Below are 14,958 nucleotides of genomic sequence, written 5' to 3'. Positions count from 1 at the left end.
AACACCTATTTGTCATACAAAATAATCTAAAATACAGAAATCACCATTTAATTAGGTGTTTTTATTTATAGATAGCTTACAATTTTTATATTATTTACATACTTCTTCACATCTTTCCTTCGTCTCCACTTTGGGTGAAAGCGGTGAACCTGCTGGTAAAAAGCGGCCGAGCGAGGAAGGATTCACAGATGGTTTCCAGAAGACCGGTGTTCTGAGACAGCCCAGGACCTCCGTTTTGCTGCTGACACCACTGCTGACTGGGAAATACCAGGGTTTCAGGGTGTAACGTGAGGGCTGCTTCCAGTTTGCACAGTCACAGCCGCGCGTCAAGCCGTGAACTTGGCTTTGCTCGTGGTCGCAGAGCCCGCAGCGCCAGAAGCTGTCGCCTGACTGCCTAAAAAAAGAGGGTCCAGACAAGCCACTTTGGCAGCAAAGAATGAATGAATGCAGTGAAGAACAGCGAATAAATTCGAAAATTCCAGCTCCTGAAAGGGAAAAAGAAAGTAGGAGCACAAACGAGAAATCAATTTCTTTAATAATAGGATAACTATAATTTTTCTTTCATGTGCAATGAATCTGTGATAGGATTAATGATGCCTGGAAACTAATGTCTAATGCAGATATTTCTGGTCAGTGTGTGTGTGTGTCATAGATGTGGCAGGCAGGTTTACTTCAAAATGTGGTGGGCAAGTGGTAGGGATTGATAAACTGTTCATTTTTCCAAACTGAACTTTTGATAATGTCTGAATATCACAAGGGTATAAATCAAAGCTGTCAAGTGTAGAACAAAAATGTCCTAACACAATAATCAAGTAAATGAGGCAAAAGCTATGTTGATTGGTTTGATATAAGCACGTCAGAGTATATAAAAAAAATCAACACATTGTACCCCACATAGGCATAAATGTATTAATTAAAAAATAATAATAATGTATAAATAATGAGAAAGCTGAGAGTACTTTAAAAATCAGGTTTATCTCTTTATCCGCATACCAGATGATTAAATATGGATTAGCATAATGAGAACATGCTCTTTGCTATGTTTTAGAATGAGTTACTGTTTATTATTTGTCATAGGTATCTGAATGAAAAATGTGAAAAGCAAGGGAGGTGCGTGTTCTTGACACACGGAGCCAAATGGTTCACTTCTAAAAAATAACCCATGCATTAGTTTTAATTGTTGCAGCTGCTTACTGAATGATGTATATGACATATTTATTGAAAGAACATAAAAGTCAATTAGAACCCACTAATTTATTTTGGGTTTTTAAGTAGCTCACTTACCAGTGCTAACCAAAAGATATATATTACAGTGAAACAAGGAAAAGTTCATTCAAACCACAAATGATGTCAGACTCGCTATAAAATCATGAGACAATGCTCAGGACAGATTTTGAAAGATGATGTTGCAAATATATTCTATAAAAGAGCATCATCAGGCCCGAAATCATGTTTTAACTCCAAGAGGATTGAGAGGAGACTGGTGTATTTATGTGCTTAATGAACTAACTTTGATGACTCTGTCACAAAGAGAAAAACGAGAGGCTAACCAACCATGGGAAATTGCTGAGAAGCTAGTTGCTATTTTATTATATATTTGTAATAATGAATGAGAATTATAATTGATATGCACACTACTGATAGTGTATGCAATTTATAGTAAAGCATGTGGCTGTGGAAACTAATAGAAAATATCCACTCAGGACACATAATAATTCTGTCATGTACCAGAGAGGTATTGAACTAAAATACTTCACTCTCAGGGTGTTTTCTTGGGTCATGATATAGGAGCACTACAGGGCATAACACATGTTCGTGGCATGAGAAAAGAAATAGCTGTGTGTTCTCAGAAATAGCTGTGCGTTCTCAGTTTCCTTTGAGCATTTAATAATCAGCTTCCTATGGCAAATACTTACTGTAAAAACTGGCAAAAGCTATTCACTTAATCCTTCTAATTCCCTGGAATGCTTCCACCAAAAAAAAATTTTTTTAGTATCTCCATCATGATTACCTTCAAAGCTTCATTTTTAAAGGATCCACTGTTTCTCGCAAAGTAGCCATGCTCTCTTGCCTTAGCTAGCCCTGAAAATTCTCCATCCATCTCATCATTCTTTGGGCAGCCAGCTTATTTTCCATGAAGACTTTGAATATTTTTTTGTATCAACCCATGTTAAGTCTACCCGGTATGAAAAGCGTTGGAAAGTTTGGGAAAATAAGAGATTTTTCTTTGTATTTTCCAAAAGCAACAATAACGTCAACAACAACAAAACCATGCAATGTACTCTTGGTGAAGGGTAGAATATTGCTGAATGTTACAGCTAGGCAGAACTATTATAGTGAATACCTTTTTCTCAGAAATAATTCTATTAAATCTTTATTAAATTGGAGATTATATTTTGATGAAGAAGGAAAAAAGAATCCAAATATAGAAATATCTAAACATTTCAATTATTCATACCTTGTCAATTATTTGGAAATAATTTAATGCGGATTGAAGTTTTAAAATGTTTACAACTCTTTCTTTCTTTTTTTTTTTTTTGGCCGCAGTGGGTAGCAGACAGGAAATAATGGGAATTTAGAATGAACACAGGAAACTGAAGTGGGTTCAAGTTTGGCTCTTGATTCCAATTTCAACTCATCTTTCTTGTGCCTCACTGGTCAGCTTTGCAATCATATCCACTCTCATAGTTTCAAGGGTCCTTGTCATGTCAACCCCCACCGCCTTTTTTCTCCTTTTCCAGGTGAGTCCTACATCTACATTCCCAGCCATCTACCCAACACCCATAATGACATCCACCAAGTTAGTGGATATCCCTGGGAGGGAGCTCTTCCCATCTTCATTAATCCCCCAAATCTCATTAAATACAAGCTATCTTCAAAATTTAAGAACATTCATTTGATAAATATTTACTGAGTGTTTCCTACACTTTTATTCCTTTGAGGGTGGTGAAAGATAATAGCAGTAAACAAAAAAGATTTGCATTCCAGTGACAGGAGACAGCATATAGGAGCATAAATAAATGCCAGAATATGAAAAGTGCAGGGAAGAAAATAACTCAAGTGAGAAAGCAGAGGACAGGGTCCCTCCAAAAGTTCAGGACCCCCAAGTTCTCCACCAGGATGACCAGAGTCTATCATGGACACAAAAGGACATCTCAGCACTTGGCTCACTCAAACATCAACCAGGAATGGGGAGAATAGAGCCCTCAAAACAACTTCCAACAGAAGCAAAGAAGGTGTGGCTGATTCACACTCACAAGTACCATCCACCATCACCAAGAGGCCATTTCAGCCACAACCCTAGAAACAAAGAAAATCCAAGGGAAGAAAAAAGGGCCAGGTGCAGTGACTCACACTCTGGGATGCTGACACAGGGGATACCTTGAGCTCAGGTGTTCGAGACCAGCCTGAGCAAGAGTGAGACTTTGTCTCTACTAAAAAAAAAAAATAATAAGAAGAAGAAGACCATCTGGGTGCTATGGCAGGCACCTGTAGCCCTAGACCAGGAGTTTGAGGTTGCTGTGAGCCATGACAGCACTCTACCCATGGGACTCTACCCAGGGTGACATAGTGAGACTGTCTCAAAAAACAAAAGAGAGTGAGGGGAAGATGGAAGACAGAGAAGTAGGTAGGGGAAGGATATAAAGAACAAGAAACAACACATGAGGAGATATCAACAAAAAACCACTGGCAACAGAATCAGAATAGGTCAACTCCCTAAATGGATCACAATGTAGCTATTATAGAAGAATTGTGGAAATGACAGAAATGGATTTCAAGGTATGGATGGCAAAAACAATGAAGGGAATTGTAGGAAAAGTGGAAAACCAACAAAAAATGAAATCCAAAAATTGATCAGAAGAATTGACATATGCCTGAAATTGATCATTCTCTAAGGAGAATGAGCTCCAGGGAAATGGTACCAAAAGAAAAGAGACACCTTATACTTATAAAGTTTTTCTGTATGAAAGGGGTCATATTTGAAAGTCAAGGTGAACAACTGGAGGAAGAAAGTTGGGATGTCCAGAAAAGGAGGAATTGTGGGAAGAGCAGGATTGGCATTAAAGATCAAGATTTGGGTTTTGGATATGTTCCAACAAGAGCCTGTTAGATATGCTAATCAAGGGATAAGTAGAGAGTTGACCATATCAGGGTAATTTAAGAGAAAAAATAAGAGTTGAAAATAAAGCTTATGAGGTATGAGCATTTAGATGCGCTTGGTCCAGATGAGAAGATCTGGGTGTGAAGGGTGTGTAAAGAAAACGCCTGGGCACTCCTTCCTGGGACCCTGCAGTATGATGATGTAAGAAAGTGGGAAAAACAAGCACAGAAGAGCCACCAGCAGTGGCCACAAAAGTGAGAAGTAAAAACAGATTCTTGTAAAAAGACAACTGGAAATTGACTATGGGATGTACCAACATGGAAGTTATTTTTATCCTTTACAAGAGACTTTTTGTCCAGAGAGACCAAAGACTTTTAGCAATGGGTTCAGGAGAGATTGGGTGGAAAGGAATTAGATTTCTTATAGATGACTTTCTTTTGGAGAAGTCTTTCCCCCCTTACAGGGAGCAGAGAAATGAAGAAATAGACACAACCAATAATATATTTTTGGAGATAAGAAATTAGTATGCATTTGTAGGATTGCTGCTACGGAACAGTAGAGGGCTCACATCTGAGGACAGCTGTAGCAACTTCTTGAGCAAAAGAGAAGGGTGGTGGGCTGTTGTGCCAGGTGGGGAGGTGGCATGAGAGGGAACCTGGGTCCTGACCAGAGTGGCAGGAGAGGTGATGGGCACCACACCACTCGGGAAGATGGAGGAATTTGGGGTGTGTAGATTTGCTTAATTCTGGTCTGTAAGTGAAATAAGAAGGAAGGTCATTGACTGACAGGAAGGATGAAACAGGAAGTGTTGTAAATGTTGACAAAGTACTAAATAATTTCTGAGTATTATTCTAGGCATATCATCTGAAATTAACCTTTCTCAGTCTATCTACTCCTTAGAAACTTTTAACAACTCTCTGAGTCTACGGAATCTATGTGTATATTGGAGAGTAACACTCAGTGGACCCAATAAACCCATCACATACATTTCATACTTGTTTCCCACTTCAACACCATCATGCTGCACTCAATATGTCACTAAAAGAGCAATAAGTCTTCTCGAGTGTGAAAACAAAATAATTATTGAAAATCTGGGGAAAAATAGCATTTTATCAATTCTTTGGCTAATAGCATGATGGTGTTTCCACTCTCGCTCTTGATTTCATGATTGTTCTCTCCCTAAGACGGGTTTCTCTTTCACTTCCACTGTGATGCTCATCCTTTCTATTTTTTTTTTTTTGTAGAGACAGAGTCTCACTTTATGGTCCTCGGTAGAGTGCCGTGGCCTCACACAGCTCACAGCAACCTCCAACTCCTGGGCTTAAGCGATTCTCTTGCCTCAGCCTCCCGAGTAGCTGGGGATGCTCATCCTTTCTTCAAGGCTAAATTTAATCCCTTCATGACCTCACCGTCGTCAGGTAAAACACAGGTCTCTCCATCACTACTTCTTTCTTTCAAACCCCACTAGTCACAGTCAGATTTGCTTATGCCCCTAATGGATAATTGAATATGTTCCCTAGTTTCACAGACCCCAGTCTGTGTCATTCACTTTTTTTTTTCCACAGCAGCCTCATGGAGCTATAATTCATCTGTTTAAAGCAAATAATTAATGTATCACAGCACAGTCACAGAGTTGTACAACCATCACCATTATCAAATTTTTGAACATTTGTATCATCCCCCAAACGTATCCTATACCCAGCACAATTTACTCCCCACGTCACCCCTCTCCAGCTCCTGGTAATCATTCATCTATTTCTCTTTCTATAGATTGGCCAATTCTGGACACTTCATATAAATAATACCATACATATGAGAACTTTTGCGACTGATAGCATTTATTTAATGTTTTCAAGGTTTATCAGGTTGTGCATGAATGGCACTCCTTTTATCTTTATTGCTGGATAATAATTTCTTGCACAGACATAACCAATTTTCTTCTTCCATATTTATTACTTGTTGAACATCTGTGTTGCTTCCATTTTTAGTTATTGTGAATAATGCTGCCATAAACATCTGTACACAATTTCTTCAAGTGTGTATAAGGACATATGTTTTAATACCTAGGAGTGAATTTGCTGTGTCATGTGACAACTTCATTTTGTGCTTATTGAGGAAGCATTGAGCAGTTTTCTAAATGCAATGCAACATTTTACATTATCACTAGCAAAATCTGAGTGCTCTAATTTCCCTGCATCTACTTTAGTCATTGCTATTGTCTGGTTTATTTATTTTTTAATTTTTTAAAATTTTTATTTTTTGGCTGGGGCTGGGTTTGAACCCACCACCTCTGGCATATGGCACCAGGGCGCTACCCCTTTGAGCCACAGGCACTGCCCTGTCTGGTTTATTTTTAATATCATATTTATGCTAGATGGTGGGAAGTAGTATCTCACTGTGGTTTTGATTTGCATTTTTATTGCTAATGATTCAAGCATAATTTTTTTGTGCTTATTGACCATTTGAATATCTCCTCTAGACAAATTCAAAGTCAGATCTTCTGGCAATTATTAAGTGGGTTATTTATGTTTTTATTTATGGATTCCAAAAATCCTTCATCTATTCTGCATAAAAGTTTTTTGGATATACAGTATTTGAAAATATTTTCTCCCATTCTGTAAGTTTTATTTTCATTTTCCTTGTGATGTTATATTCATCACAAATGCTTTTAATTTTGATAAAGTCAAATTTGCTTATTTTTATTTCTTTTGACTCTTGTGGCTTTGGTGTTAAATCTGAGAACAATTACCAAACCCAAGGTCAAAAAGATTCACTTTTATGTCTTTTTTAAAGAGCTTTATTGTTTTAACACTTACATTCATGTCTATGATTTATTTTTAAGTAACTTTTCCATAGTGTGAAGAAAGTAGCCATTATATAATTTTTTTGAATTAGATGAGCAGTTTCCCCACTACCATTTGTTGAAAAACTGTTCCTTTCACATTTTATTGTGCTGAAAAACAAGCATGCCAAAAGTCAACTAACTATAAATGAGCTTTATTTCTAGCCTGTCAGTTCTATTCCAGGGTTCTTTGTGTCTGTTCTTAACGACAATACCTGAAAGCTGTAATTACCACATTGCCTTGAAAGATGAAAGTGTGAGTCCTCCAACTTCTCCTTTGCCAAGATTATTTGTCTATTCTGGATCCTTTATATTTACACATATATTTTAGGATCAGCTTGTCCATTTCTGCAAAAAGGCAATTGGAATTTTGATAGGAATTTTATTACATATGTATATTAATTTTGAGAATATTGCTATATTAGAAATATTACAATTCCTAGTGCAACTACATACATGATCTGTAGTTCCACTTTTTAAATCTTCTTCATTTCCTTTCCATGATTTTCAGTTTTCAATGTATAAGACTTGCACTTCTTTTGCTAAATTTATTCCAAAGAATTTTATTCATTCTGATGCTATTGAAATGGAATTGTTTTCTTAATTCCATCTTCAGATATGCATTGTCAGAGTATAAAAAAACCACAACTGACTCGTGTCTATTGGCATTGAGTGCAGCAACCTTGCTGATGTCATTTCCTAGTTAGTACTAATAGGTTTTTGGAGGATTCGTGAGAATTTTCTCTATATAAATTCATGTCATCTAATCTGTGGCTCAGATTTCCTATACATTGTTGATGGACCTCGGTAAAGCAGAGATCATTGTCTTGATTCTGATTGTTAGGGAGAAAGCATCCAATCTTTCTGGTCTTAAGATTTTTTTCAATGTACTTCTTATAAAAGGGTGTTTGATTTTGCAAATTTTTTGCATCTCTTATGCAATGATTATGTATTTTTGTCCTTTTTAAACTACTATGGTGTATTATAGGGCTTTATTTTATTTTATTTATTTATTTATTTATTATTGTTAAATCATAGCTGTGTACATTAGTGCAATCAAGGGGTACAATATGCTGGTTTCATATACAATCTGAAATATTCTCATCAAACTGTTCAATGTAGCCTTCATGGCATTTTCTTAGTTATTGTATGTAGACATTTATATTCTGCACTTAGTAAGTTTCACCTGTACCCATTCTAAGATGCACCATAGGTGTGGCCCCACCCAGTACCCTCCCACCATCCTGACTTCCCCCCTCCTTTCCCCTCCCTTGGCCCTTTCCCCATATTCTTGTGCTATAGTTGGGTTATAGCCTTCATGTGAAAGCTATAAATTAGCTGCATAGTAGGGCTGAGTACATTGGATACTTTTTCTTCCATTCCTGAGATACTTTGCTAAGAAGAATAGTTCTCAAACTAAAAAGCTTCTGCACAGCCAAGAACATAATAAGTAAAGCAAGCAGACAGACCTCAGCCCTCTCAGAATGGGAGAAAATATTTGCAAGTTATACCTCCGATAAAGTTTTAATAACCAGAATCCGCCTGTAGCTCAAGGAGTAGGGCGCCGGTCCCATATGCCAGAGGTGGCGGGTTCAAACCTAGCCCCGGCCAAAAAAAAAAAAAAAAAAACCAGAATCCACAGAGAACTCAAATGTATTAGCAAGAAAAGAACAAGTGAATCCATCTCAGGGTGGGCAAGGGACTTGAAGAGAAACTTCTCTAAAGAAGACAGATGCACGATCTACAAACACATGAAAAAAAGCACATCATCCTTAATCATCAGAGAAATGCAAATAAAAACTACTTTGAGATTATCACCTAACCCCAGTAAGAGTAGCCCACATAACAAAATCCCAAAACTAGAGATGTTGGTGTGGATGTGGAGGAAAGAGCACACTTCTGCTCTGCTGGTGGGAATGTACACTAATACATTCCTTCTGGAAGGATGTTTGGAGAATACTTAGGGACCTAAAAATAGATCTGCCGTTCGATCCTTTAATTCCTTTACTAGGTTTATACCCAGAAGACCAAAAATCACAATATAACAAAGACATCTGTACCAGAATGTTTATTGCAGCCCAGTTCACAACTGCTAAGTCATGGAAGAAGCCCAAGTGCCCATCGACCCACAAATGGACTAGCAAATTGTGGTACATGTATGCCATGGAATATTATGCAGCTTTAAAGAAAGATGAGACTTTACCTCTTTCATGTTTACATGGATGGACCTGGAACATATTCTTCTTAGTAAAGTATCTTAGGTCTTTATTTTAAAATGCACATCTATCATTTGATCCTGGGATATTGCTCAAGTGATAACAATACATATGTATGTTGCTGAATTTGGTTTGCTAGCATTTTGTGAAGGATTTTTATATTTATATTCACAGGAATATTGATCTGCAGTTTCATCTGCTGACTTTGGTTTTGCTGTCAGGGCAATTCTGATTTCAGAGAATAATTTGGGGAGAGTTTCCTCTTCTTTTCTTTTAGCTATCTTTGCAAAAGATTGGTAATACTTGTTCTTTAATTGTTGGGTTTGGTGGAATTTGCCAGATAACTTTATCTAGCCTTTCTTGTGGAAAACAATACTATTCCAATATCTTTACTGTTTCTCCCAAAGTCTATTTCATGAGTTGGTGCCTTTTTAGAAATATATGTACTTCATTTAATTATGTAAATTTTAGTAAATAATAATTTGGTAATTTTTTCTTTTTAATCAAAATTCAGTGTCACATTCTCATTGTCTAAAGTTTGAACCCTCTCTCTCCATCTTTGTTCATCTAATTAAAGTGCTGTCAGTATTGTGAGCCTTTCAAAGAACTAGATTTGGGGTTTTCCTATTTTCCCAATTATCTTATTTATTCTCCATTCATTTATTTTTGGTCTAAACTTATCATTCCTTCTTCCTGTTTGTTTTTGGATTAATTTTCTCTTTATTTTATTATTGAGAAAGGCTGGGTTATTGATTACAGCATTATTTTTCTTAATAGAATAACCAAATTACCTCTAAACAATCTATAGCCACATATCATAAGTTTTGATGTAGTGTGATTTCATTTTTATTTATCTCATAATATTTTCTAGTTCATTTAAAAATTCTTTGATTTTTCTTTTGACCCATTGGTTATTTGGAAATATTTTTTGTGATAGCATTATATTTGTATGTTTTCCGAATGACTTTCCATTATATATGTTTAATTTAATTCATTTTATATCAAAGCCCATAATTTGTGTGATTTCAGGGTTTTTTTATTTTTTTATGGCCTGACATACATGTGGTATATCCTAGATAATGTTGCTTGTACAATGGAGGAAAACAATGTGTGTTCTTCTGCAGTTAGGTACAGAGTTCTAAACATGTCTGCACATCTGCCAGGTTGATCATGTTGATAGTCTTTTGTGCTCTTGTTAAGGTTCTAATTATTTTATTCATTAATTAAAGTGCAGTATTGAAGACTACAACTAATCAACTGCACTTTCCATTTTCTCTTCAGTTGCATCAATTCTTGTCTCTTAGCTCTATTTTTATCATCAAATGTGGTTATAAGTATTACATCTTCCTGGAATATTGATTTATTTTCCATTATAAAATGCCCTTCTCTGTATCTTGTACCAATTTCTGTCTTAAAGTCCTCTGTGTAAAATTACTGTAGTACTTTAGTTCTTTTTTCATTATTGTTTAAATGGCATTTGTCTTTAAATCCTTTTACTATTAATCTATATGTGTCTCTAACTGTAAACTATAAATAGTTCTACTTCTGGGAAGATGAAGTAGACATATATCTCCCTATTGTTCTCCCTAAGTGCCACTACAATCCTTGTATATCATATGTAAAACAAACATAAGATTTCAAAAGTAAACAGTGAGGAGTTCTAACCCCCCTAGTTAAGGAGGTGTTAGTAGACACCTGTCAGGAAATCTGATGTCCTACTCTTGCACAGCAGATGTGAAGATCCCAGGGCTTAGCTGTCAGTGCAGGTCAATCACGGAGCCTGAAATTCTACCCTACATGGAAAAAGTATGGTACTCTCCTTTGACTTGAGAAAAATGTGCTCATGGAAATTAGAAAAAAAATTAAGGTTTAAGTAAGGTCTAGAGTCTTATAACAAAAAATCAAAATATCCACTTCAATTTGAAAATCATTCATCATGACAAGTATCAGAGAAATCTCAAATTCAATAGAATACTTATAAAACAAACAACAGATGTCAATGCTCATATGATACCGATTTGAGAATTACCTCACAAATATTATGAACTATTCACAACAAAATTATTCACAGCATGCTTGAAACAAATGAAAACCTATAATGTCTCAATAAAAAGATCAGAAATCCTAGCAAAGAAATAGAAGAGATGAACAAGAATTTAATGGAAATATTAGAATTGAAAAATACACAAGTAAATAAAAACTGAAAGGATAGCTCAACAGCTAAAAGAAGGGGAAAGAGAAAACAATCAGTGAACCGGGTAAAGAACAATGACAATCAGTTAGGATAAAAGTTATAAAACAGATTGAAAAAAAGAAAGACCCTGGAGTGAAATGTAAGACTGTAGTAAAAGATATAATATTCATATTGGAGAGACCAAAAGAAGAGGAACAAAATAGACAAACTAAAAAAATTAAAAGAATGTGGGGGACTTAGCTGCCTTACAGTCTTAACCCTCAGGGGCAGAGTGAGACCGGTTTTGGCACACTGGTCCACAGGCACGGGAACTTAAAGAGCAAGAGCAAGAGAAAGGAAAATTAGGGCAAGGAGACAGATAAAAGAAATCACTCATGAGGAAGAATCAGCAGAAAACTCCTGGCATCATGAAGAACCAGTCCAGAGCAACCCCGCCAAGGGACCATAAGGTAGCTACTGCAGAGGATTCTACCTATAAAGAAATGTTAGGAATGACAGAAAAGGAATTTAGAATACACGTGATGAAAACAATGAAGGAAACGATGGGACAATGAAGGAAACTGCTAATAAAGTTGAAAATAACCAAAAGAAAATCCAAAAACAGAATCAAATAAGAGATGAACAATATGAAGAATATAGAAAGGATATAGTGGAGCTGAAGAAACTGAAGCAGTCAATTATGGAAGTTAAAGATGCTGTGGAAAGTATCAGCAACAGGTTAGGCCATGCAGAAGAAAGAATTTCAGAGGTAGAGGACAAAGTTCTTGAGATAACTCAGATAGCTAAAGAGGCAGAAAAGAAGAGAGAGAAAGAAGAACATTCACTGTCAAAATTATGGGACTTTATGAAGTGTTCCAACATATAAATTATAGGAATCCCAGAAGGGGAAAAAGAATGCCCCAGAGGAATGGAAGCCATACTAGGGAATATCATAAATGAAAATTCTGCAAATATCACCAAAGATTCTGACACACTGCTTTCCAAGGGATATCAGACCCCAGGTCACCTCGACTCTAACCAAGCTTCTTCAAGACACATTGTGATGAACCTGTCCAAAGTCGAGACAAAAGAAAAGATTCTGCAAGCTGCCAGGAGTAAGAGCCAGTTGACCTACAGGGGCAAATCCATCAGAGTGACTGCAGACTTCTCTAATGAAACTTTCCAAGCAAGAAGAAAATAGTCATCTACCTTTAATCTTCTTAAACAGAACAATTTCCAGCCCAGAATTCTGTACCCTGCTAAGCTAAGCTTTAAAATTGATGGACAAATCAAATCATTTACAGATATACAAACATTGAGGAAATTCGCCACAAAAAGACCAGCTCTACATAAAATACTTCAACCTGTTCTACACACTGACTGTCACAATGGATCAGCAGCAAAGTAAGAACTCAGAACTTAAAGGACAGAACCTAACCTCCACACTGATGCAAAAGATAAAACTAAGCAATGGACTCTCACAAAATAAGATGAATAGAATACTACCACACTTATCAATTATCTCAATAAATGTTAATGGCTTGAATTCCCCACTGAAGAGACATAGATTGGCTGACTGAATTAAAAAAACACAAGCCATTCATTTGCTGTCTGCAAGCAACACACCTGGCTTCAAAAGACAAATTAAAACTCTGAGTCAAGGGTTGGAAGACAATTTTTCAGGCAAATAGAATTCAGAAGAAAAGAGGAGTTGCAATCTTATTTTCAGATACACGTGGATTTAAAGCAACTAAAGTCAAAAAAGACAAAGATGTTGGTCTTTTATGTTGGTCAAGGGAAAAATACAACAAGAAGACATTTCAATTTTAAATATTTATGCACCCAATTTAAATGCTCCCAGATTCTTGAAACAGACTTTACTCAGTCTGAGCAATATGATATCCGATAATACCATAATAACAGGGGACTTTAACACTCCTCTTAAAGAGCTGCACAGATCCTCTAAAAAGAAATTAAACAAAGATATAAGAGATTTAAATGAGGCCCTAGAACAACTGTGCTTGATTGACACATATAGAACACTCCATTCCAAAGATAAAGAATATACATTCTTCTCATCACCCCATGGAACATTCTCCAAAATTGATCATATCCTGGAACACAAAACAAATATCAACAGAATAAAAAAACTGAAATTTTACCTATATTTTCCCAGACCACAAGGCACTAAAGGTGGAACTCAGCTCTAACAAAAAAGTTCAACCCCACCCAAAGGCATGGAAATTAAACAATCTTCTGTTTAATAAGAGATGGGTGCAGGAACAAATAAAACAGAAAATCATTGACTTCCTTCAGCATAACAACAATGAAGACACAAACTACCAAAACCTGTGGGATACTGCAAAAGCAGTTTTGAGAGGAAAATTTATCACTTTAGATGCCTACATTTGAAAAACCGAAAGAGAGCCCATCAACAAACTCACAAGCAATCTTATGTAATTGGAAAAAGAAGAACAATCTAAGCCTAAACTCAGTAGAAGAAAAGAAATATCCAAAATCAAATCAGAGATCAATGAAATTGAAAACAAAAGAATCATTCAGAAAATTAATGAAATAAGGAGTTGGTTTTTTGAAAAAATAAGTGAAATAGATAAACCATTAGCCAGACTAACAAGAAATAGAAAAGTAAAATCTCTAGTAACCTCAATCAGAAATAATACAGAGTAAATAACAACTGATCCCACAGAGATACAAGAGATCATCTCTGAATACTACCAGAAACTCTATGCCCAGAAATTTGACAATGTGAAAGAAATGGATCAATATTTGGAATCACACCCTCTCCCTAGACTTAGCCAGGAAGAACTAGAGCTCCTGAACAGACCAATTTCAAGCACTGAGATTAAAGAAACAATAAAAAACTTCCAACCAAAAATTGCCTTGGTCAAGATGGCTTCACACCAGAATTTTATCAAACCTTCAAGGAAGAGCTTATTCCTGTACTGCAGAAATTATTCCAAAAAATTGAGGAAGAAGGAATCTTCCCCAACACATTCTATGAAGCAAATATCACCCTGATACCAAAACCAGGAAAAGGCCCAAACAAAAAGGAGAATTTCAGACCAATCTCACTCATGAACATAGACACAAAAATTCTCAACAAAATCCTAGCCAATAGATTACAGCTTATCATCAAAATGTCATTCATCATGATCAAGTAGGCTTCATCCCAGGGATGCAAGGCTGGTTTAATGTACTCAAGTCCATAAACGTTATCCACCATATTAACAGAGGCAAAAATAAAGATCACATGATCCTCTCAATAGATGCAGAAAAAGCATTTGATAAAATCCAGCATCCTTTTCTAATTAGAACACTGAAGAGTATAGGCATAGGTGGCACATTTCTAAAACTGATTGAAGCTATCTATGACAAACCCACAGCCAATATTTTACTGAATGGAATAAAACTGAAAGCTTTTCCTCTTAGAACTGGAATCAGACAAAGTTGTCCTCTGTCACCATTACCATTCAACATAGTGTTGGAAATTCTAGCCAATACAATTAGACAAGATAAGGGAATAAAGGGCATCCAAATGGGAGGAGAAGAGATCAAACTCTCCCTCTTTGCTGACAATGTGATCTTATACTTAGAGAACCCCAAA

The 14,958-nt window shown here is 36.2% G+C and overlaps 1 protein-coding gene across 3 annotated transcripts in view; it reads right to left on the bottom strand.

Annotated features, from left to right (window-relative positions):
- Window positions 1-266: 266 nt before the first annotated feature.
- The window catches only part of SNTG1 (syntrophin gamma 1), a 703,177-nt gene continuing 688,485 nt past the window's right edge, over window positions 267-14,958 (bottom strand). For all 3 annotated transcript variants that reach the window (XM_053558928.1, XM_053558930.1, XM_053558929.1), the window contains one exon: window positions 267-485. In XM_053558928.1, coding sequence (XP_053414903.1) covers window positions 327-485 — 159 coding nt within the window. In that variant the 3' untranslated portion in view covers window positions 267-326. The remainder of the gene's footprint in view (window positions 486-14,958) is intronic.

The sequence above is a fragment of the Nycticebus coucang genome, chromosome 13 (genome assembly GCF_027406575.1).
Source record: "Nycticebus coucang isolate mNycCou1 chromosome 13, mNycCou1.pri, whole genome shotgun sequence".
NCBI classification, from domain to species: Eukaryota; Metazoa; Chordata; class Mammalia; order Primates; family Lorisidae; genus Nycticebus; species Nycticebus coucang.
Note: the sequence above shows the minus strand (reverse complement) of the source record. Positions and strands in the feature narration are given on the sequence as shown.